Source organism: Panthera pardus, unplaced genomic scaffold, assembly GCF_024362965.1.
Source record: "Panthera pardus isolate Hobbes unplaced genomic scaffold, ASM2436296v1 HiC_scaffold_10, whole genome shotgun sequence".
Classification (NCBI taxonomy): domain Eukaryota; kingdom Metazoa; phylum Chordata; class Mammalia; order Carnivora; family Felidae; genus Panthera; species Panthera pardus.
Genome location: NW_026526655.1, coordinates 58,570,658 through 58,593,944, shown reverse-complemented (window position 1 = coordinate 58,593,944; position 23,287 = coordinate 58,570,658). Strand labels below are relative to the sequence as shown.

General features: G+C 40.5%; 1 protein-coding gene, 1 long non-coding RNA gene and 1 pseudogene across 9 annotated transcripts in view; 2 read left to right on the top strand and 1 right to left on the bottom strand.

Moving 5' to 3' along the window:
* Nucleotides 1–23,287, top strand: part of LOC109273334 (uncharacterized) — a 143,143-nt gene that overhangs the window by 42,233 nt on the left and 77,623 nt on the right. The gene's annotated exons all lie outside the window — the stretch shown is intronic.
* LOC128772718 (U6 spliceosomal RNA) lies at nt 2,713–2,812 on the top strand (annotated as a pseudogene).
* Nucleotides 9,140–23,287, bottom strand: part of WIPF1 (WAS/WASL interacting protein family member 1) — a 42,582-nt gene continuing 28,434 nt past the window's right edge. Inside the window, 3 exon segments of the mRNA XM_019460007.2 lie at nt 9,140–12,224; nt 17,745–17,858; nt 18,570–18,782. Coding sequence (XP_019315552.2) covers nt 12,169–12,224; nt 17,745–17,858; nt 18,570–18,782 — 383 coding nt within the window. The 3' untranslated portion in view covers nt 9,140–12,168.

Below are 23,287 nucleotides of genomic sequence, written 5' to 3'. Positions count from 1 at the left end.
GACAGTTGGAAACAGTAGGTGGAGGAAAGGAACAGATGGACCTTGCCCCCTTCCCTGGCTGCTCGGCTGCAGAAGGCCCCAGAGGGGTAAAGGGAAAAGTGTCAGCTTTAAATCGGATTCTAGGAGTTGATTATTATGCAAGACTGGATCTCTAACTTCTTGATTGGGAATGTGTTGGAGATTTAAAATGGCTGTAGGACCTCTTATTACCAAAAAATGAATCAAAACAAGTCATGGGATTATGGAGGTTTTTCTGCAGGAGAAAAATCATAACCATAGTGGGGAAGAACTCGTCCCCACTAAGTAATTCTAAAAGAGATGGAATCAAAACCAAAGTTACTGTCCAATTTGAATAGGTGATTTTCTTCTTCAAATTGAACTGTCTGTTGACTTCTTTTGTTGGTTTTTATTTCTCTAGCCCACCAACATGGGCTTGTTGGTGCTGTCTCTACATTTATTAAGCACATTGCCTAAACCAGGATTGGGGACATGAAGAACACTGGAAGCTCCCAACTAACCCAGGGTCAAATCCCGCTGATGGCATTGCTACAGTTCCCCCCCGCGCCCCCCCCCCCCCCCACATGGCATGGTGCATGCACAGCAGCTCCTGGGCTACTCGTGCAGCAGGTTATGAATTCTAGAAGGAAAACAATAAATGCATTCTATTCAGTAACGGTAGTCTTCCTGTGTGTGACCTCTTTCTTCCCAGCAAATGGCACTGTTAATTACACCTGTTGGTGAGTAAACCGAATGAAATCTGTTGAAAGTCCCATCTAGTCCTGGCCAAAGCCAGGCAGAGGAAGCCAACTGGAACTCCCGTCACCATCTCCCAACACCCTTTGTTGTTTGATCAGAATAGTTTCCCTGTGTACGACATCAGTGATTCCCAAGGCTGCTTTAAGAAGTTTATTTATTATATGTGAAATGATTGAAAACTGCCAATCATGAATCTGGCAATCCCCTCTCATGAGCTTAAAGACTGTTCTGATTACGATAATTACATTTTTATGAATATCCTACCTAGGGAGTAACAATTTTACTATGTCAGACTACATCACACAAAGATGCATCAATTTCATCTGCAATGAAAAATAGAGCCTAATAGCACAGTTATATTTATATGATAGTCAAACATCAAGATGCAACATAAGTACTTCAACTGAAAGAATTCTGATCATTATTTAACCTTGAGATGATGATTAAGGGTGAAGGCTTGTCAGCTTTCATGAATTATTTTTTCATGATTTTTGCTGTTTTGATTTGATTTTTAAAACTCCATAATTAACACTTATTAACATTTGGATTCTACCCCACCCCCCACCCCCGGGTAATGTTGGCAAGGCAACAACAGTAATAACAACAAAAGAGTAATGGATATGATTAATGGCCAAAGAAAGAGTATTGGGAAATCATAAGACACCATTATGTCTCAGGTACAACAGTGCCATACCAACTGGTTTTCTACTTAGCTAAGTTTCTTAAAGCGCGATGCAAGCAATGGACACAGTATTTAGGTTTGATGCTATATGTACATATTAGTTTAATGCAGAGAAAAAAAGTATTCTGTTATTATAAATAGTGATCAGTTCCAGTTAAAAAGTGTGGTCTAAAAACCAGTACAACCAAGCATAACATAGAACTCTGTTAGAAATGCAGATTTTCAGGCCCCTTCCTAGACTTGCTGAATCAGAATCTCCAGAAGTGGGGCACAGGGCCCTGTCTCGACAAGCCCTCCAGGTGATTCTCTGAGGTTTGAAACCACCCTTCTAGCAGGTTGTAACAGTTTCCATTGGCTGCAGTGAACCACTGCAGTGCTAGAGGCTGCATTCCCAGCCGCAGTGTAGGCAGCCCCCCTTAACTCCAGGAGTGTGCATTCCAGGGGAGCTTAATTGAACAGGCTGTTTCAGTCAAGTCCTTGAGTCCAGAGGTTCCTCTTATGTGGCCTTGGTCTTCTCTTTAGATCTCCTGAGGTCACAAGCCCTAGTGTCTTCCCATTACCAGTCAGAATTGTTAGTCCATCCTTCCTTGGTAGAAGAGAAGTTTGTAATACCTTTTATAATGTCAAAAGATTTCCATCACCCAGATCCTTGCTGATTCCTTTTCTCTGTTACAACCATTTACTTAAAGTCACCTTGGGCTACTTAAAAAATGGTAACATCCAACATGGCACTCTTCTGTATTTCTTTATGGCACTATCTGTGATACCATCTTTTGATAGCACTCTGGATCAAAATTACTGACCAGAACTCACCAGAAAAAAGTATGGAGAAAGGCCACACATTGCAAGCGTACGTAATTCAGGAAAACAGACTAGAACATACATTTAGTAAAGAGTGTTGATGCTTCCTGGCCAGGACTATGCAGTGCTCTTGTTACACAATTTTTTCTTTGGGTTTGGTAATAGATAAGCTAGCTAGCTAGCTGATTTTTTAAGAAAAGCATTTTTAAGACAAATAGCATTGTAATGAATCAGCATGCATGGGGGTAGTATTAAATGGAGTATTTAGTATGACAAAAAGTGGATGCCATCTCATGATTTAATTTTCATAATATATATATATATATATATATATATATATATATATATATATTATGAATATATTCTTTCAAAGGCCCAAATTCAGGGGTAGCACCTTAGAAAAGAGATTCTGAATCTGGAATGTGCATCAGAATGACCTTGAACCTTGTTAAAAATATAAATTCTCATTCTTGGTTCAGCGGTACAGGTACTGAAATTTGAGTGATACAGAGAAGATTGTCATGTTCCCTGTGCAAGGATAACATGCAAATTTGTGAAGTGGGTCATATTAAAAACATTTTCCTGGGTTCCAAGAGATTTTTATTTGGGTAGGTCTGAGGTGGAGCCCAGGAACCTGTATTTAACAAGCACTCCTTAAGTGCTTAAGTGGTCCACAACTTTCATTTTGAGAAACACTGGAAGTCTTACTCAGAAAGATGAGGGGGGTGCCTGGGTGGCTGAGTCAGTTAAGCATCCGACTTCGGCTCAGGTCATGATCTCACTGTTCATGAGTTTGAGCCCCGCATCAGGCTCTGTGCTGACAGCTAGGAGCCTGGAGCCTGCTTCAGATTCTGTCTGTCTGTCTGTCTGTCTGTCTCTCTCTCTCTCTCTGCCCCTCCCCTGCTGGAGTTCTGTCTCTCTCCATCTTTCAAAAATAAACAAACATTAAGAAGAAAAAAAGATGAGGAAAACACACCTGAATGTGGGGCAGTAAGGCTCAACCAATTCACAAGAGTTGTACCTTCTTTGGGTCCTGGTGATGCATTACTTCAAGCTTTTGAATAGGTCATGTATTCTGCCTTGTCCTAAAGTTATTTGTGTACTTGCCTCAGTCCACAAAGGACTGACTGTAAGCTCCCTGAAACACGGAATTTAGGTGGTCCTGACCTTTGTGTCTTCAACTGGATTCACCCCATGCCTTCTCATTACTGAGAAGGTGCTCAATACTATTTGTCAGATGAATGCAGACAACAATGGCAAAAATGCAGTTTGAAGACTGTGACTGAAGTAGTCTTGGCCCCTTCACTCACCAGGGATAAGACCTTGAGGTCACTTCCTCCCTCAGTGTGTCAGCCCTGCATTTGTAGCATGGGAGATCAGTCTCTTCTCCACCACAGGGCTGCCGTGGGTAAACATGAGGGACTGTTTGTGAAAATACTCTGAAATTCTGGAGCCACTTACTTGACTTCTTTTGAACATGACTGTCTTTTGCTTTACCTTTATTTCCCCTGTGAATGAGCGCTGGGTTGTATGACTGAGGCAAAGAACACAAAGTGTACTTCTGGCCATTATGGGAAAGCAAATTCTATGATTTGGAATTTAAACTTTTCCAAGTTCAAGGAGAGTAAAAAATAAATTCAATACAAAGAGTTTATAATAGGATTGGAAGAAATACTCCACAAATATTGAACAGTAGAAAGCAAGGGAGATACACTGAAGAGCACATTAACTATTCACATTGCAGTTTGGGACTTTCAGAAATCTGTGCTTAATGAAAAATGATGTCTGAATTTTAGTGGCTCCCCTGAGATCACCTTAAAAGGTAGCAAGTGTCTGATAAGATGAGCTGATAAATACAGGTACGTTCTTTTGACAGTGTCAAAATGGTAGTTATGACCACTCCTTAAACTGTAAAGGAGCAAAGAACCAAAAGAAATTAGGTCACTTAACAAGAGGCAATGTGCTCCAGCTGGTAAATGGTGGGTCTGGGACTAGAGCTAGTGCATAGCCCAGTGAGGAAAATAAACGCAATGTACCTACGAACCTATGTTTATTCAGTTGAGCCTACTATCTTTTATTCTAAGAGTTTGGCTTATTAAAATGTCCTTGCTTTTATGAAATGTCAGTAATTTTTTTAAACTGGCATATGGAAAGTTGACAATATTATGACTTCCCATTCAAATGTATTTATTCAACCTTGAGTTTGAATTCTGGATCCAATCACAGCAAGTGGCTTGAGGCAAATTTCTAATCGATTCAGGCCTCAATTCTCCACGTGTAAAGTCACATTGACTAACAATGACATATGTAATAATATTTGCAAAGACCTTAGCACAATTTGTAGTACATAGTAGATGATCAATAACTGGTGGTGGTTATATGGAAAATGAAAACAATATTTATGTTTTCATCTAGATAAGTAAATTAGGCAATGGGTCTTATGTTTACACTTCTGTGTTAGATATATTTTTCCATTTTTCTATGGTGGCCCCATCTGGGACCTGTCCATACCTTTGCTCTAAGAGTAAGTCCAAGCAGGAAGCACCAAGGGGGAGGGAATTTCCCTTTCATGCACACAGCCAACCAGCCTTGTGTTGGTGGTGAGGAGCATGTCTCTAGAACCAGTGGTAGAGTGGGTTTGTGCCTACTGGCTGCTGTTCTTGTTAAATCTAGAATGTAGACCCTTGATTCTAGGACTAGTGCTTCCTATTGTATAATATGTATCTTCATATTCCCTATGCCTGATAAATTGTAGCTACTCAATCAGTGTTGTTTATTTGAATGAATACATGTAAAAATGGATCTTTGGTAATACAATAGCACCATAAGGCATTAGGGTTTCCCAATTATCTGATATTTGCTTCAGGTACCTATCTTAAATAGATAGCATTTTGACAGTCGACCTTTAACTTACTAAACTGCTTGGAGACAGAAAACAGGAAAAGGGTGGGAGTTCCTCATGACTAAAACACATTTATGTTGAGTCCATGATGGATACACCAGCTGTTCTGGCAGGCATCTTCCTGGGCAAAATTTAAGCTAAATCTGAGCTCAATGTCTAATAGCATCCAGACTTCTTTCCCAGACCCCTCAGAGGTCAAACATGTTATCTAGATGGGTCACATTGTGGGGCCTTTAAGTGACTCTAATGCAATGTGAGCGGTACAATGATTGAATTATTTTAGAAATATCTACTGACCACTCTGGGAGTACAAAGGAGCACACACTTTTGCTGTCTTCTATTTGTCTGGGACCCTCCTGTCACTGTTATGGAAAGCTGGTGGCTTAAGAAAGCTTTTAAGATACGCACTTTGGTTGATTTCTCTATCAGAAGCTGGGAAGGGCAATAAGGCAAGGACAGGTTTTGTGGGGCTGAGCTTTAGACAATTTAGGCTGCTATATTAAGAAAATTAGTATAAAATCATGAATAAAACATTAGATGTAAAAATGAGTCCTTCCTTATTAGAAGGGATCCTTGCAAGTGGAGGTCCCAAAGCTGGAGCTTCCTTAGCTTCCTGTAAATGTGCCTCTGTAATGCTAAGGAATTCGGGGTAGAGTGTTGATGGGACATTTCAAACATTTACCAGTAAGAGAAATGTGTACAGGTATCCCCCGATTTTTTGAAAGGTTGCATTAGGCCACTTCACTTTTATGGAAGACCTACATTGTACCTTTTTGCTAACTGAAAAAAATCCAAAGAGAGTTTTTGCTTTTAGGAAAAAGGCAAAAAGTGAAAATAGCGTTCAGTGTTTGTTTTGCAGCAAGCCATTGTAGAAGCAGTGCAAGCCCCAAGCCGTGAGGGTGGCACCGCCAAGCCCCTTCCCTGGAAACCACACTGGGCATCTCAGCGTCAAGCTCTGTAGCTTTGAACCTTGCCTCTGAGCATCTGTGCTTTATCTCAATTTATCTTGCACATCCGTTAGCAAGATGTGTCCTAAGGGACCAGAGAAGCCAAAGAGAGATTGTTTTTCTGGGTCTGAGAATGCTCAAAAAATCTTCCATGTGAGTTCACGGTAATTGTTTCTTTGCTTTATGCCATTTTGGCTTAGGAAAGTTTTCATAGGAGTGCTCTGCTTTCGGGTAGTGGGGGAATCCTGCAGCTAACTATAGCTCCAGAGACAGACATGAAGGACCAAGTGCTCAGAGTGCAGGGAAGCCAGGCTGTGGGGAAGACAGCAGAGAAAGGGGCCACTCTAAATTATGTGTCCAGGAAGCCTTCAGTTAATCGGAATGTCAGGGAACTGGGGAATCCTTTAGGAATTAATAAAAAAAAGCAGGGCACCCGGGTGGCTCAGTCAGTTAAGTATCTGACTTTGGCTCCGGTCATGATGTCATGGTCTGTGAGTTCGAGTCCCGCATCCCACATCAGGTGAGCCCCTGCTCCACTTCGGGTGAGCCCTACTTCTCCATCTCTCTCTGCCCCTCACTCACTTGCACCCTCTCTCTCTCAAAAAAATTAATCAAAAAGTAAAAAGACATTTTTATAGGCCATCAAAACTTTTTCTAAAACCTTCCCTCCCCCGCCTCCAGTTTTCTTGTAGTTTAAAAAAATTTTTAAACCAGTTTAATTTGGGGCACCTGGGTGGCCCAGTCAGTTGAGCATCTGACTCTTGATTTTGGCTCAGGTCATGATCCCAGGATTGTGGGATTGAGCCCTGCTTCAGGCTCCCTGCTGAGTGTGGAGCCTGTTTAAGATTCTGTGTCCCCCCTATCCTGCTCTCTCTCCCTCTGTAAAATAATAATAATAATAATAATAATAATAATAATAATAAATTTAATTCACCCATTGAGATGAAAGGAGAAAAGAAACCAAATAATCCCTTAAGGGAGGAAAATTATAAAGTATTCACTTTCTCTTCTTAATAGAAAACTCTCTGTTGCTTTGGCACTTGTGACTGGTGGGAGCAGGGGTAACTGCTACTCTGAGACCATTCCTCGGATAGAGTGGGGACACTATTTGGTTGTGGTGAGGCTGGTACATAAAAATGTACCGAATGGCTGAATGAACCAAATGAATGATTCCAGTTTTAACAAATGAGGCCAGTTTTGAAAGCAATTTTTATCCTAAGAGTGTTGCAATTAAATTTTATTAGACTCTTTTTTAAAATGTTTATTTTGAGACAGAGAGTGGGTCCAGAGAGAGAGGAAGAGAGAGAATCCCAAGCAGGCTCCAAGCTGTCAGCACAGAGCCTCATGTGGGGCTCGATTTCACAAAATATGAGATCATGACCTGAGCCAAAATCAAGAGTCAGACCCTCCACTGACTGAGCCACCCAGGCGCCCCAAACTTTAGCAGACTCTTCTGAATGCACTGAAAATGCCTTCCTGAATATGGCCTCAGTTTGATAGCAAAGGGATTAGAAAATCGAATGGAACTAACTTTCATTGAGCGCCTGACATATGCCAGTTATTTTGCCTGATGTTCTGTATATTTAAGCACTGTAAACATTTTGCAGTTGAGGAAATTAGAACTCAGAAGGCTTAAATACCTTGTCATTGGCCTTCCAGGGAACAAGTGGCAGAGCTAGGGTCCAGATCCAAATTTGCATGTCCTGGGCTTGTTCTCTGACCCTGTAGCTTGTCATTTGGTCTTTTCTTTCCAGCAGATGTGAAAGACACATGAAGCAGAGACTTGCGCTAGAGGTGGGGAGGATCATAATGAAGGGAGCGTTGGGGCACCTGGCTGGCTCAGTTGGCGGAACGTGTGACTCTTGATCTCTGGGTTGTGAGTTTGAGCCCCAGGTTGGGGGTGGAGATTACTTAAAAATGATATCTTAAGAAAAAATAAGGAGGCGTGTGGTGGTGAGGTGACAGGCCAGGCTGCTTGTGCATCAGTAGTATGTGATTTGGGGTCTTATATACTCATCTGTAAGACCAGAGGGTGGGACTAGATGACCTCCAAGTGGAGTGACCACACAGCCCAGTTTTCCAGGGCAGCCCCAATTTGTACCTGTTGTGCCAAAGCAACAATTATCAGTATTCCCTCCTACTCTCAAAAAGTGTTCTACTCGTGGATCATAAATTCTGAGGCTGCCCTATATATAGGTTCTTTCCAGGTCTTACTTCCAAATGGAATCTAATAATTTCCTTGATGACCAAAGCAGCATGAATTTTCATTTTTCAGGCCTGTGAGGTCGAAGGGACATCATGTGAGGTGTCCTCTGTCTGGAGGTTGCTTTGCATTTCTGGTACGGATAGTCTGCCTGCTATTGCCTCTTCCTCTACAGGTACACTAGGAAATTCCCTTTCGGGCAGTTTGGCTCCAGTAAATTTGGGATCATTATGTAAATATTTGTTGTTTCACCAAGAGTGGCTACCTGGCTACCAGTTACTGAGTGCCAGAATAAGTCAGGCCAAGTACTGAGTGTATTATCTCATTTAATGCATTTATTAATCCTGTAAGATAGTTACTTATCTTGTAGATAAGGAAGTGGAGGCTTAGAAAAGTTTGCAACTTGCAAGTAAGAGATGGACGCAGGTCTTCTAATCTCTTAACCATTATACTGCATTAAGATACATACACACATGTGCGCAGCAGATAATTAAAAAAATTATCGGGCCCCCTAAGTTCCCCCTGGCCTTTCCTGTATTTCTCAGTGTCAATTCTATTCTTTGTGGTTTCCTGGCCCATTGGTCCCACCATCCATCTGTACCTTAGAATCTTAAAGCATCTGCTTCAAGTAAACAGACAGCAGACTTTGGCTATGATGCAGGTTCTCAGGAAAAACAAACAAGGGATTAGAAAGTAGATGTGAGGTACACACACCAGGAACCTCCACGACTACCTTCTCCTTTTCTTTTCTTTGAGTTTGTCTTTCTTTACCAAAGTATGAAACAGAAAACAGACACTTGCTTTTTCATTTGTATTTACATAGACAATACTTCAATAAAAACCACCGGTTGACACTCTTATCATTCTGCTTTTATTTATTGTCTGGCTAACTTACAAAGACGCAGATGTCTAGGGTAGACTCTACCCCACCATTTAAACTGTCCTAATGACATCGATACCAAAATGTGCATGTGTACATAATGCAGTGGTATGAAAAACATTTTTTTTTTCCTTTACTGTCCCTGACTATAAACAGGGAAAAATTAATTTCATGCCAAAAAATTTTGGCCATTTTAACAATCATCCCATTTCTGCTACTAAAATAACAAAATTGGTATTACAAGTTAAAATATAAAAGCCTAACAGTTTTTACAAATATGCAAATAATCTGCTACTTAGACATAAAAAGTCTATTTCTTTCAAATCACAAAGTAAGGCACCATTGGATTAAACATTTCTCTCGGCTTCTACTAAATAAAATGCATAGTGAAATAAATATGGAACACTGAATTTTAATACTGTAATACATTTCAATATAAAATGATATGTGAATATTAAAATACTGTATTGCATCTTGAATACATTTATCTGGAAATATTGTGGAAAAAAACCAAATGTGAGCCCTGATTTCAGGGAAGAAAATATTCATTTTTGTGATTTGCCATAGTTGAAGATTTTAGCATAGAAATTATTCAGTTTGGGCTGCAATTAGGTCGCCAACTTTCAAAGAAAGGGTGTAGGTGTATTAATGAAACATTTACTTAAAAAAAGACCTGCTAAAACTTCTCTGTCCTGGATGAAGAGCAACTCTGTACTGTGGCTCTGTTTCAGACGTTAGGAGGGCACTATGAGGTTGGGATATACAAGGAAATTGGCCATTCTTACTGCCCCTTATAAAATTCAGATCCAAAATCCTTTGGATCAGACTTTTCTATGCCATATTTGCTATTAAGGCCAGATTCCGCCTTTTCTAAAGTGGGTCATAAGGTTTTATCATAAGGATTTGTATCAACTACTGATATCTGATCAAAGAATCCAAAATAAAATGATGCTATTACCTAAAAAAAATGTTTTTTCGAAAATACTTTGCCACGTTTGTTACACTTTTATATTTCTTAGTTCTCTTTGGGTAAAGGGCCCCAAATGACTGTATGACAGACAGATGAATGGTAGAGGAGAGTTAGAAAAACCAAGTTCTCTAATGTTCTAAGCCCAAGACTTTGGCAAGGAAAGTTACAAAAATACAATATATTCAAATGGGCAACTTCATAATTTATTAGATATCCCATTTATTAGAACTCTAAGTTCTTTTGCTTTTATATAAATGAAACAATTATTTATTCTATAAATAGGAATGTGTCTTTCAAATTTTTCTTTGGATTGATTTCTCGTTAGCATCTCCCAGGAATACATGAATACACTGAAACCAGGATACAAAGTTTAGGTATATATATATATATATATATATATATATATATATATATATGGCCACGTGCTTTTAAAAAATAAGTAATGGTAATTTTAAACATAACCATATAAAACATCTAAATGGAAATACTCCCCCCCCTCCCCAAATCTATAGCTAGATTTAAAAGTCCCAGTAAAGTTTTGTAAACAAAAATCATACAAAAAAAGGGCAAGGCTGGCTCGTCCCTATGGTCCTTCCCATGGAGCTGTATTTGTATAGATCCAAGGCAAGTGATTCCCCTGGCAGAGTCAAGACAAATTCTCTTGGATTTGTAGTAGCAATGTCTCTCAACCCCATCAACATCAGATTTAGATTAGAGTTTTGCCCATCAACCCAAACCTGCTTCCTTCCTCCACATTTCCAATTTGCCACCTTTTCCTAACTTTCTCGCACAACTGTGGAGCCTACGAGCCTCCCTGCCCTGATGTGCAAGCTAGACAGAGGAGGAAATGAAGTGCAAGGCAGGAATCCAACTGATAGGTGAGCTCAAGGCAGCTGGCTCTGAGCCCCAAAGCCCCAGCTGGCTTTCGGTTTCTTTCCCATGGCTTTATTCCACGTGACTGTACACCCTGTGAGATCAATTTCTGACCTTGGTATTGTGAAGCAACAGATGTTAAGGCAAGAGGGGGAATAAGGGAGCAAAATCTAAGAGCTGTCTGCCAAACAAGGAGTTAGGTCCTAACCTCATTTTTAGTTACTTTTTGAATGGCTAAAGCTCATCTTGCATTTTCTTTGTTTGTCTGTTTTTGAAATAAGAGGTTTTGTACCATCCTCTGTCTTCTGGGCCTGTGCTGTCCAATATGGTAGCCGCCAGCCACATGTGGCTGAGCACCTGGGATGTGACTAGTCGGAAAGGAGATGTACTCTCAATGTAAAATATAGCTGCATTTTGAAGACTTAGTACCAAAACACAATGTGAAATATCTCCTTAATAGTTGTTATACCAAATGCAGGTTGAAATGATAATATTTTGGGTATTCGGGTTAAATAAAATATATTAAAATTAATTTCCCCTTGTCCTTTTTTAATGTAGCTACTAGAAATTAAAAAACTGCTTAGGTGGCTCACATTGTATTTCCATTGGAAAGCTCTATCCTAGAGCTTATCTCAGACTGCCAAAGATTGGACATCCTGTAACTGAAAAATGTTACATGAGCCCTGATGCAGCAACTTGCTTCCATGGTCTGTGGTGCATGCAATCGGACAGAAAGCCAAGCATGCAAAAAGGGCATGGAAGCAAATAGCTCTCAGGGACTTTAATATTACAGTCTGTAGCAAATAAGCAGTGAATGTTTGAATTTGGTTGGTTGAGAGCTAGGACACAATTCATCTCTGCCACCTTGCCACAAAAGCCTACTGACCCCTAAGCAACCAACGCTGGCGGGCTGTAGCTGAAGCAAGCAATAGCTTTGAGAATATACACAACATAAAAAGCCAGGTGCATTCTTTCCTGCATTCCCACCCCCTCCCCCCACCCCCCCCCACACACACATTCCCATGTTACCCTACCTTCCTCCCTATTGCCAGTATGAAGGGGCCAAGGGAAGACAAGGGGAGGAGGGTTTGCAGCCCTTGGATAGTAACAACAGAAGTAGCTCTTGGGCTCAGATGGAGAAGAGCAGGTAAAGATCACCTCGGGATGGGAGGGAGTGGAGGGGCACCCCTTTCTCTTCGGTTGGATCCACCTTGATGAAAACATAGACAAAATACAAATTTTGGTTAGAAAGCTTGTGATCTCACTATACAAATTGAAGGATGGCTGCAAAAGTACCCACTACCTCACCCTCTATGACCAAGGCTGTAAATAACTGGCATTATGTGAATGAGAAGTAACAAGTGAGGAGAAGAAGCAAGTGAGGATCTGAATGAACATTACTAGAGATGGGTGACCCACCACTGGCTACTGAGTACTTGTGAAATCAAGGGAAAAAAATTGTAAACAGTTTTTTGAAGTTTACTTATTTAGGGGTGCCTGGGTGGTTAAGTTGGTTAAGCATCAGACTTCAGCTCAGATCATGATCTTGTGGTTCATGGGTTCGAGTCCTGAGTTGGGCTCTGTGCTGACAGCTCAGAGCCTGGAGCCTGCTTCAGACTCTGTGTCTCCCTCTCTCTCTGCCCCTTTTCTGCTTGTGCTCTCTTTCTCTCTCAAAAAAAAAAAAAAAACATTAAAAAATTAAAAAAAAATAAAAAGTTTACCTATTTATTGAGAGAGAGGGGGGAAAAACCAAAACAAAACACGAGCAGTGGAGGGGCAGAAAGAGAGGGAGAGAGAATCCTAAGCAGGTTCCATGCTGTCAGTGCAGAGTCCTATGTAGCGCTCAAATCCACAAACTGTGAGATCATGACCTAAACCAGAGTTGGACGCTTAACTGACTGAGCCACCCAGGAGCCCCAAGAAAAATTTTAAAAAGTACTTGTCTTCTTGCCACAAACATAGTATGTATTTATGACAGATTCAAAAAATATTGACGAACAAAAACAAAACAAAATCTCACCAATGCCTGTACCACCTGGAGATAACCAATAACATTATGTAAATATTTTCCATTTATTTTCTCTACATAAACAGTTCCCTTTTTTCTTCCCCAAATAGGATCATATGTAGTTGGTCTGAATCTTTTTCAAGAGTCGTTACTGTTTATACATATAATTATTAATGACACATTACATTCTATTATACAGTATACTCTATCTAATCAATCCCTTTTGTTGGGCATTTAGGTATCTTCTAATTTCTAAACAATGCTTTTAAAAAAAAAAAGCTTATTTTGAGAAAGAAAGAGAGAGAGCATGCGTGTGTGAGTAGGGGAAGGGCAGAGAGAAAGGGAGAGAGACTCTAACTCACGAACCGTGAGATCATGACCTGAGCCGAAATCAAGAGTCAGATGCATAACTGACTGAGCCAGCCAGGTGCCCCAACAATGCTTTTTTGATAGTAACTATCCTAAAAGGTGTGAAGTTGTATTTCATTGTAGTTTTATTTGCATTTCCCTAATGATCAGTGATTTTGAGCATCTTTTCATGTGTTTCTTTGGCAATATGGATATTTTCCTCAGAGAAATGTCTATGCAAGTATTCAACCCATTTTAAAAATTGGGTTTTTGTCGTTGCTGAATTGTAGGACTTCTTTATGTATTCTGGATATTAATGTTTTATCAGATATATGATTTGCAAATATTTTATCCCATTTCGTGGGTTGCCTCTTCACTCCGTTGACAGTGTTCTTTTAAAAACTATGCATATTCTGGGCTCTCAGTACCAAGTTTAAAATCCATTCACAATTTTTAAAATTCATTTATCTCAGATACATTTTTTCTAGGATCTAACAGGTGTTAGGCATGCAGCCAGGTGCTCTGATGCTGTGAGCAGACGTAGCAGGGGCACATGTCAGTTGAGGAAGGCTGCTGTGGCCACCGCTCTGGAGAGACTTCAAGGTGGGCTGGCACTGACAGATTCTTCAGGAGGCATATCAGCAGGGATTTCTGAGATAGAACCAAATCTCTGAGCAAGGGGAGGAGTTAGAAGAAGACACTGGCACCCCATTACCTTGCCTCTTCCTTCTGCATCCCGACCACATTTTTTCTTGGGCCCATACCCAAGCAAAGACTCATCTAGATGGAAACCAGTCATCTATCATGGAGCCCTGACCATCAGCTGACATACCACAGGTGGTTAGAAAAATGAGGGCTGGCCTTATGCAAAGCTGCAATTAGGTGGCACAGCTCAGGGCCGCCTGGGTGCCCTCCAGGCTGGTGCCCTACCTGGAGGCCACGGCAGCTATAGGAGCACAATAAAACCACTCCGTAGTATTTTAGTTAGATGATCCAGAGATAATCCATTCAACACATGGAATGCTGGAATATTTAAAGCAAATCTACAAAAACATTTTTGGGGGCAGTGGACGTTAATTCAATTTAAGAAACATTTTGAAATGCCTACTATATTTCAGGTTCTGTGCCACTTGAGGAAGATGCAATCATAAGCAGGACAGTTCCAGTCCTCAGGCTGTGTTCAGTCTTAAAGACAGAAGGGTAGGGAAGGGAATGTGTTCAGCTATTAAATTAAAAACCTAGGGGAAGGGGGTTGATTCTGTTACTGACTTAAATACACAAAGAGCACTTCAAGTAGATTAAGAATGCTTACATGAAACCAGGAAAAATATTTAGAGTCTATGTGAACAGCTCCTTAAAGTGAATTCATTTCTTAGTGTCCCCCAAATGAAGAGAAACAAGCTGTTTTTCTTATCAGAGAGAAGCCCCTCTTCACGCCACACACACACACACAGAACAAAGATACCTGTCCCACACAAAGGCTTATTTTCCACTCTTGTATAAATGTATTACACTTACACCTTTTTTATTAGTTATCTTCTAGGAATAGAGTATTCCACATAAATGAGTTTTTCTAGTAAATACACTTTCCCTTCCAAGCAGCAGTATTCTGTTTACTTCTGGCATTTGTTCATGGAAATTTTTAAAAAATATTTTCTAGTGTGCCTGGGTGGCTCAGTCGGTTGAGCATCTGACTTATGACTCAGGTCATGATCTCACGGTCTGTGAGATCGAGCCCCACACTGACAGCACAGACAGCACAGGGCCCACTTGGGATTCTCTCTCCCTCTCTCTCTGTCCCTCCCCTGCTCTCGCTTTCTCTGCCTCTCAAAATAAATAAATAAATAACATTAAAAATAAAATAAAATATTTTCTAATTCTTTGAATTCTTCAGCAGAGGCACAGAGCACAGTTTGACCTATTCTTTTTTTTTTTTTTTTTTTTTTATGGGAGGTCTGCTTTATTTTTTTTTATTTTTTATTTTTTTAATATATGAAATTTACTGTCAAATTGGTTTCCATACAACACCCAGTGCTCATCCCAAAAGGTGCCCTCCTCAATACCCATCACCCACCCTGCCCTCCCTCCCACCCTGCCCTCCCTCCCACCCCCCATCAACCCTCAGTTTGTTCTCAGTTTTTAACAGTCTCTTATGCTTTGGCTCTCTCCCACTCTAACCTCTTTTTTTTTTTTTTTTTTTTCCTTCCCCTCCCCCATGGGTTTCTGTTATGTTTCTCAGGATCCACATAAGAGTGAAACCATATGGTATCTGTCTTTCTCTGTATGGCTTATTTCACTTAGCATCACACTCTCCAGTTCCATCCATGTTGCTACAAAAGGCCATATTTCATTTTTTCTCATTGCCACGTAGTATTCCATTGTGTATATAAACCACAATTTCTTTATCCATCAGTTTGACCTATTCTTCACAACCCCGCGGAAACTCCTGTATTGTCCTGTGCTATGATACAAAGTACAACTCTGTGCCCCTGTCACACAGCCAGTCCCTCTCAGGACCTGGGACTCCCACCTATCACGTCTCCCTGAAGCCACTGATTTTGCTTTTAACCAGCCTTGACTTCAGCTATGAATCTGCTCAGTGGCTGGGAAACAACCAACCAAAAATTATTTAAGAACTGTATGTTGGGGCACCGGGTGGCTCAGTTGGTTGAGCCTCTGGCTCTTGATTTCGACTCAGCTCATGATCTCATGGTTTGTGAGCTCGATCCTCAAGTGGGGCTCCATGCTGACTGCATGGAGCCTGCTTAGGATTCTCTCTCTCTCCCTCTCTTTCTCTCTGCCCCTCCCTGGCACATGCACGTGTGTGCATGCGCTCTCTCTCAAAATAAATAAACTTAAAAAAAAAAAAAAAAAGAGCTGTGTGTTAAAGGGTCAACAGGCATCACGTATGTGTGAGAAGCTCCATCTAAGGAATGAGGACAAGGCTAGGGATGCTTTGGCATTTATCTGAAAATGCTCACTTTTTCTCCATACATTTCTGGTTTGGGAGTTTGGTTCCAAATCTAAGACTGTCACACCTCTGAGCCTCAGCACTGAATCTGTATATTTCATGCTAATTCTTTCTGAGTTCTAACCACTTATTGTGTTGAAATTTCAGTTTCACTATTTCTTCTTGTTCACCTTTTTGTTTCAACAGGGGAAAGGAGATTCACTTCTTCATGGTGGCATTACATATTTTAGTAAAACCCAGAAACAATCTAAATGTCCAATAATGGTAAACTAAATTACTGTATGCTGACTTGATGGAATGGGCAAGTGTTTTACTAAGCAAAATCATGTGAATCCCACCAAAAAACTGCACTCTATAATTATAACTACAAATCAATTCGAGTTATATGGATAAAAATGAGCAGAGGACCTGGTAAAATGAAAATAGATGTTATGTGGAGATTTTATGAAGATTATGTAGAAAGATTATGGGTGTATTTAAAATTTTCATGTAATGTTCTAGAAGCTAAAATCATAATAAATTTATTTTATTTTACTTTAATATTATTATTTTTAAGATTTTATTTTTTTAGTAATCTCTACACCCAAGGTGGGGCTCGAGCTCACAACCCCGAGATCAAGAGCATGCTCCACCGACTGAGCCAGTCAGGTGCCTCTTAATATTTTCATTTATTTATTTTTTAATTTTTTAAAGCTTATTTATATTTTGAGAGAGAGAGAGAGAGAGAGAGAAACACAGAATCCCAAGCAGGCTCCATACACTGTCAGCACAGAACCTGATGAGGGGCTTGGACCCACAAACTGCAAGATCATGACCCAAGCCAAAATCAAGAGTCAGACGCTTAACAGACTGAGCCACCCAGATGCCCCATCCCCTTACTATTTTTTTAAGTAATCTCTACACCCAACATGGGGCTTGAAGTCACGACCCTGAGGTCAAGAGAGTCACATGCTCTACTGACTAAGCCTGCCAGGTGCTCCTAATCCTAATATATTGAAAATATCAGAGCAGTTACAGTGAGTTTTTGTTATAATTATTAAGACATTTGGCTAGTCTCAAAACTGGTAGTAATAGAAGATGGCTCTATTTGTGCTATCTTAGGAAAATCGAAATCGGGAAGGCTGTTCAAACAAGCAAAGCAATAAAATTTAACCTATTAGCAAACCAGTTATTTTGAGCTTGTAATGACACATTAAAATGATCATTTCTCATATGCATTCTGGATATCTCCATTTTTCCCTATTGCTTGTGGAAGGGGAGTTTACCAGAATGGAGACAGCTCCATATGGGGCTCTCTGCCCCACTCTAGGCAAGAGGCCAGGATTTCCTATACAACCCTGAGTTGTATATAACCCAGGCTATTCCAGTATGAAGCCACCAAAAGTCCTTGCAGAAATACTCACTCCGGGTTTCATTTCTTGCCAGTTTACTGGGATAACTTTTGGCCGTTGGTACATATGGCTCTGGAGGTGGCAAATCAGAAATCGGATGGAAGTAGAATCTGCTTTCCCACTCATCTGAGAGAGAGAAACAAACAGTATCTTCAGTAACAATCTGCTATAAAGATTTATGTAATGAAAAGAGAGAACTGCAGAGATCACTTCTAGTTGTATGCCTAGAAGTTTAAAGCTCAAAATGCTACAAGTCACTGATTAGCACGTCAATGGAATACAAAGCAAATCAAAGCAAAGACAGATAAATAATCCAAGTGACTTTAATTAGAGTGATTAGGACCCAGCCAGTCCCTCTCGGGAGCTAGGGGCTAAAGTCCGAGATACCTTTCTTCCCACCAGTGGGCAAAGAAGTAACTGGGGCCCTCTCATAACAAAGGCAGGGGAAACTGGCTTATGAACTGTAAACCATGGTGCCTCTTGCCTACAGCCAACTGTTGAGAAAGGTAGATAAGGTAGGTAATAAGGTAAACTACAAAAAAACATTTTTTTCAGAGTCCTGGGATCTTCTAGAAAGTTAACCAAAATGAGACTTTAACAACGAGAGAGAAAAATGAACTGCCTTTTTGAAAAGTGGAGGAGGGAGGATTACTACTTTTAATTTGAAATTATAGTGGTCTCTAATGGTTACTTAGATCAGAGCAGTGCAGTGTGATAAGAATGAGGTTCACAGAAACAAGAAATGTTAACGCAAGCACACAAACAACAAACACAAATTTACCATTCAGTTGTCCCATAGCCTGAAAATGTTTCCAAGGAGCTGGGACCCCACCTTACCTTCACCTGAAGAGTCTTGGAAGCCATTTCTAATTGATGTTGATGGTGGAGGAGGGGGAGGTGCCCCAGCACCAGGCCTGTCGGGAGGAAGAGGAGGCCTAGGTCCACTCCTGGCACTATCTACTCCACTCCTGGACGGCAACTGGGGGGTGGCAGGCAGGGCCCGAGATGTGCTGCCATTTCTGCTTATTGGAGGGGGTGGTGGGAGAGGGCCTGGAACAAAAAAAAGGACAACATTTAGTGCAATACCTTACATCCTACATTACTAACGTTATGTCACCATCAATGTGCAATTATTGAACACCTGCTGGATACATGCCCTATAATTGGAAATGGTGGAGACTTTCTAAGAGATTTTCGTCAAGCATTGAGTAAGCACATATAAACAGAACTGAACTTACATACACATGTCTGTATATAAAGAGTGCATACTGATAGTTAAATGGCTGCTTTGGTTTTGAGACAGTACTGATACAGTTAGGTTGAGAACAGGTGATAATTAATCCATGTATACTGACAGCTGTATACTTTAAAAACCACTTTATAATCCTTTTAAATAGCTACTGGACTAGTTTCTGTGACAATTATGAAATAAACGCCATTTGAAAAAGAATTACTGGGGCGCCTGGGTGGCTCAGTCAGTTAAGCGCCCGACTTCAGCTAAGGTCATGATCTCACAGTCTGTGAGTTCAAGCCCCACGTCAAGCTCTGTGCTGACAGCTCAGAGCCTGGAGCCTGCTTCGGATTCTGTGTCTCCCTCTCTCTCTCTGCCCCTCCCCTGCTCATGCTCTATCTCTCTCTGTCTCATAAATAAAAACATTAAAAAAATTTTTAAAAAGAATTACAAAAAGAGTAAGATAGTTATGAAGTTATTTTAGGTCTTTAGAGGGACTAGATTCTTTAAATGCACACTGGTATTGCTAATTACACATGCATGATTCCATGATGCATACAATCTGTTTCCAGACAAGTGGCATCAGGAAGCCAAATACCAATCATCCTGAGAATGGCAGGAGTTCCTTCTTGGTTCTTCCTCTTTGGGGTGGCAGACTAACAGGGAGCAACAAACAGCTAGTCCCTGTGCATGGCTACACATGCTGGCATAGAGCCCTGACCCTGAGCAAGCTGGTTACTACATGGAACTTAATTACTATATACCTGAGATCACCTGATAGTCATCTCACAGCACTCTTGCCAGGAATAAGTAGCCAAAAAAATCAAATAAAAAGTACTCTTTAAGTATTTGAAACCATTTAAAAAATTCAGTGGTATGGTAGAATCAGAACATTTTAATTTCCTAAAAATAAAGCAAAATTCTTCTTTTTGATAATACAAAAGAAACCTCTCTTGCTTGTCCCATCTTCCAAATTCAGAGACTATTTGGGTTATGAGTAAATGAAAAAAAAAAAAAAAAGAACTTGAGCATTCTGATGCAAATCAAAATGGCCTTAGTAATTATTCCTGGTCTTCAGCAGCATGCTTTGCGTGCAAGATGCTGGCATTTTATGTAAATACATGTTATAGCTCTATAAATGTAAATATCTCTTATTAACTACAGAATCAGAAACCAACTGGAGGGCCTTAAACCGAACAACCCAGCCATTGCAGGTATCCCTGCCCGAAGTCTTGGCCCAAACCCCTGATGGGAGTAAGAGGCGTGCCCAGCTCTGGCTGGCCTCTCAAGGAGTCTTCAGTGCTTTTCCCAGCAGGGTTTATTTATTGCCCCATCTGTTTGCAATTGCTGGAGTCCCAGTCAGGAGGAGATGATTTATTGGGGGGCAAGTGTCTCACATACTGTGGGTGAACTTCACTGGTACTATCGCTACATAACTGTCACTAAATGCAAACTAGATTTCCAATATTATGGGGCCTGGTGCTATTAACTTGATCAACCTGGTATCTTTCTCTCTCTTTTTTTTAATGTAAATGTTCATGTTCCTAACTCTCCAACCTTCTAGGCCCCCTGCTCTAACCCTCAGCATGCATAACAAAAAACAGATTTCAATTTCTAATAATAAAATAATAATAATAAGCCATCACTGAATGGTACTACGTGCTAGGGATTAAGATAACCACATACTTGTCTCATTTAACTCTTACAACCCTGAGAAGTGTAGGGACAGCAGATGAGGCCTCTGATGTCGGAAGGTTAAAAAGCTCAAGTCAGGAAGCTAATGACTGCAAGAGTCTGGATTTGGCTCCAAATATGTCAAATTCTAAAGCCCACACCAAGCCAACCCACCTCTCAAAATACAGATGGTCCTTGATGACCTCTCATAGGATCCTTGTAGGAATGTAAGTTGGTAAGAATTTTCAATTTGGCAAAACCTATGAAATCTATAATTTGTCCTGAATACCTGACCAAAATATTGCATTTCAAGGATTTAATCCAAAGGAAACACATAGAAATGTGCAAAAATATTTAGATACAAGAATGTATTCCTTGCATTGTCTGCAACAGCAAAAATCTAGAGATGGTCCATATGATTAAATAAATTAAGGTACATTTGTAGGCCATTATTATGCAGCCATTAGAAGTTAGGCTGTAGAAGAATAGTTAATCCTATCAGAAAATGTTAATGAGATTGTTAAATAAAAACAAACTATCAAATAGTATGCATAGTGTGATACTGATTTTGTAAACATATATATGTGTATATATAAATATACACACACATTTTATTTATTTTTCTTTCTTCCTTTTTTGTTTTAGTTAGCTCTATGCCCAACATGGAGCTTGAACTCAGGACCCCAAGTTCAGGAGTCGCATGTGCTACTGACTGAGCCAGCCGGGCACCCCTATAAACCATACATTTTAAAAAGAATGAAAAGGGGCACCTGGGTGGCTGAGTTGGTTAAGCATCCAACTTTGACTCAGGTGAATATCTCGTGGTTCATGAGTTTGAACCCCACATTGGGCTCTGTGCTGACAGCTCAGAGCCTGGAGCCTGCTTCAGATTCTGTGACACCCTCTCTCCCTGCACCTCCTCTGTTCACACTTTGTCTCTCAAAAAATAAACGTTAAAAAAAAATAAAAAGATTGAAAAGATAATAAAAAATGTTACGAATGATTATTTCTGGGTGGTGGTAGTGAAGGATTACAGATCTTTTTTGTTGTCTTTATATTTTTCTGTATTTTCCATAATAAACAGATGTGATTTAGGTAATCAAAGGAAATAATAAATAGGGGCGCCTGAGTGGCTCAGTCAGTTAAACATCCAACTCTTGATTTCGGCTCAGGTCATGACTCACATTGGTGAGTTTGAGCCCCACCTTGGGTTCTGTGTTGACTGTGTGGAACATACTTGGGATGCTCTGTCTTCCTCCCTCTCTGCCCCTCCCCTGCTCATGCTCTCTCTCTCTCAGAAATAAATGAACACTAAAAAAAAAAAGAAAGAAAGAAATAATAAATGTTACAGCTATATGTCACAGACTATCCTATTTAGGGGAAGAATGAATCTGTTGATTTGTCTATTTGGTAGAGTCATGCAAACAGCTCTTCAATCACCTTGGGGGAAAACCCGTAGTGGTTAGATAAGAAGAAAACGTTGCACTTCATTCATCGGACTGTCTGTTCTCGTTTGTTCTTTGAAGAATACTTAATGAGATGCCATGATGTGCAGGGATCGGACTGAAGGGACTACTAGTAGCTTTTCAGATTTGTAGCCTACTCTCTGTGGCAGGGTGGTTTCAAGTAGTGGTTCTCAGACTTCGCAGAACATTAGAGTCACTGGGGAGCCTCCAGATATCTTGATGATCTGTCTGTAACCCAGACCAATGAAACCAGAAACCGTGGGGAAGGGACCCAGGCATCCACATTTTAAAGCTGCCCAGGTGATTCTAGAACGTGGTCATGTTCACGGACTACTGGTTTAAAGAGTGTTTATTAGGTTTTTGAGGTCACAGGGCAAAAGGTTAGCTTCTCCTAAAGAAAAATATGCCCGAGCTCTGTGCCCCGAAGCCTGGATCCTGCTTTGGATTCCGTGTCTCCCTCTCTCTCTGCCCCTCCCCAACTCACTCTGTCTCTCTCAAAAATAAGTACACATTAAAAAAATTAGAACAACAACAACAAAATGCCCCATTTCCAGGCATCCTGTATATATAATAAGGTTAAATTTAAAATGTAGATGGTTCTCCTGAACCCATCAATAGCCACTGTGTAATATAAAGCACCTATTATAATTAGGAGAGAGTACAAGCTCTAGGGAATCCTCATTTCATTTCATTTCATTTCATTTCATTTCATTTCATTTCATTTCATGGTGTCTCAAAGTTCTTCCCTTAGATCAAGCTTTCTCAGCTCTGGGCAGGGCGGTGGGGGGTGGGCACAGATGAGCTTCAGAAGGGCTTTCAATCCACGAAACAGCCCGCAGATTGTGAGTTTACGCTTATGAGCATTTTTATGAACAAAGGCCTATACCTTTATCTGATTCTCCAAGGGATTAATGTGCCAGAGATGTTAACAAACAGCAAAATGGACTCTAATGTTTGTCTTTAATGAGCAGGGAGGAGGCCTCAAAGTTTGACCGATGAAGAGAGCAGTACAGGAAAAGGTCATTAGCTCTTAAATAACTGCCCTTCTTGTTGGAATAATGGGTCCCTCTTGCAGGAGGTGGGAATTTATTTGCCCAATTAAGACAGCTGAAATTCACTTTAGGAAAGGCAGGGTAGCAGAGCCATGAGCATATTTCAGAACAGAAGGTGAAGGTTCTGGTCTC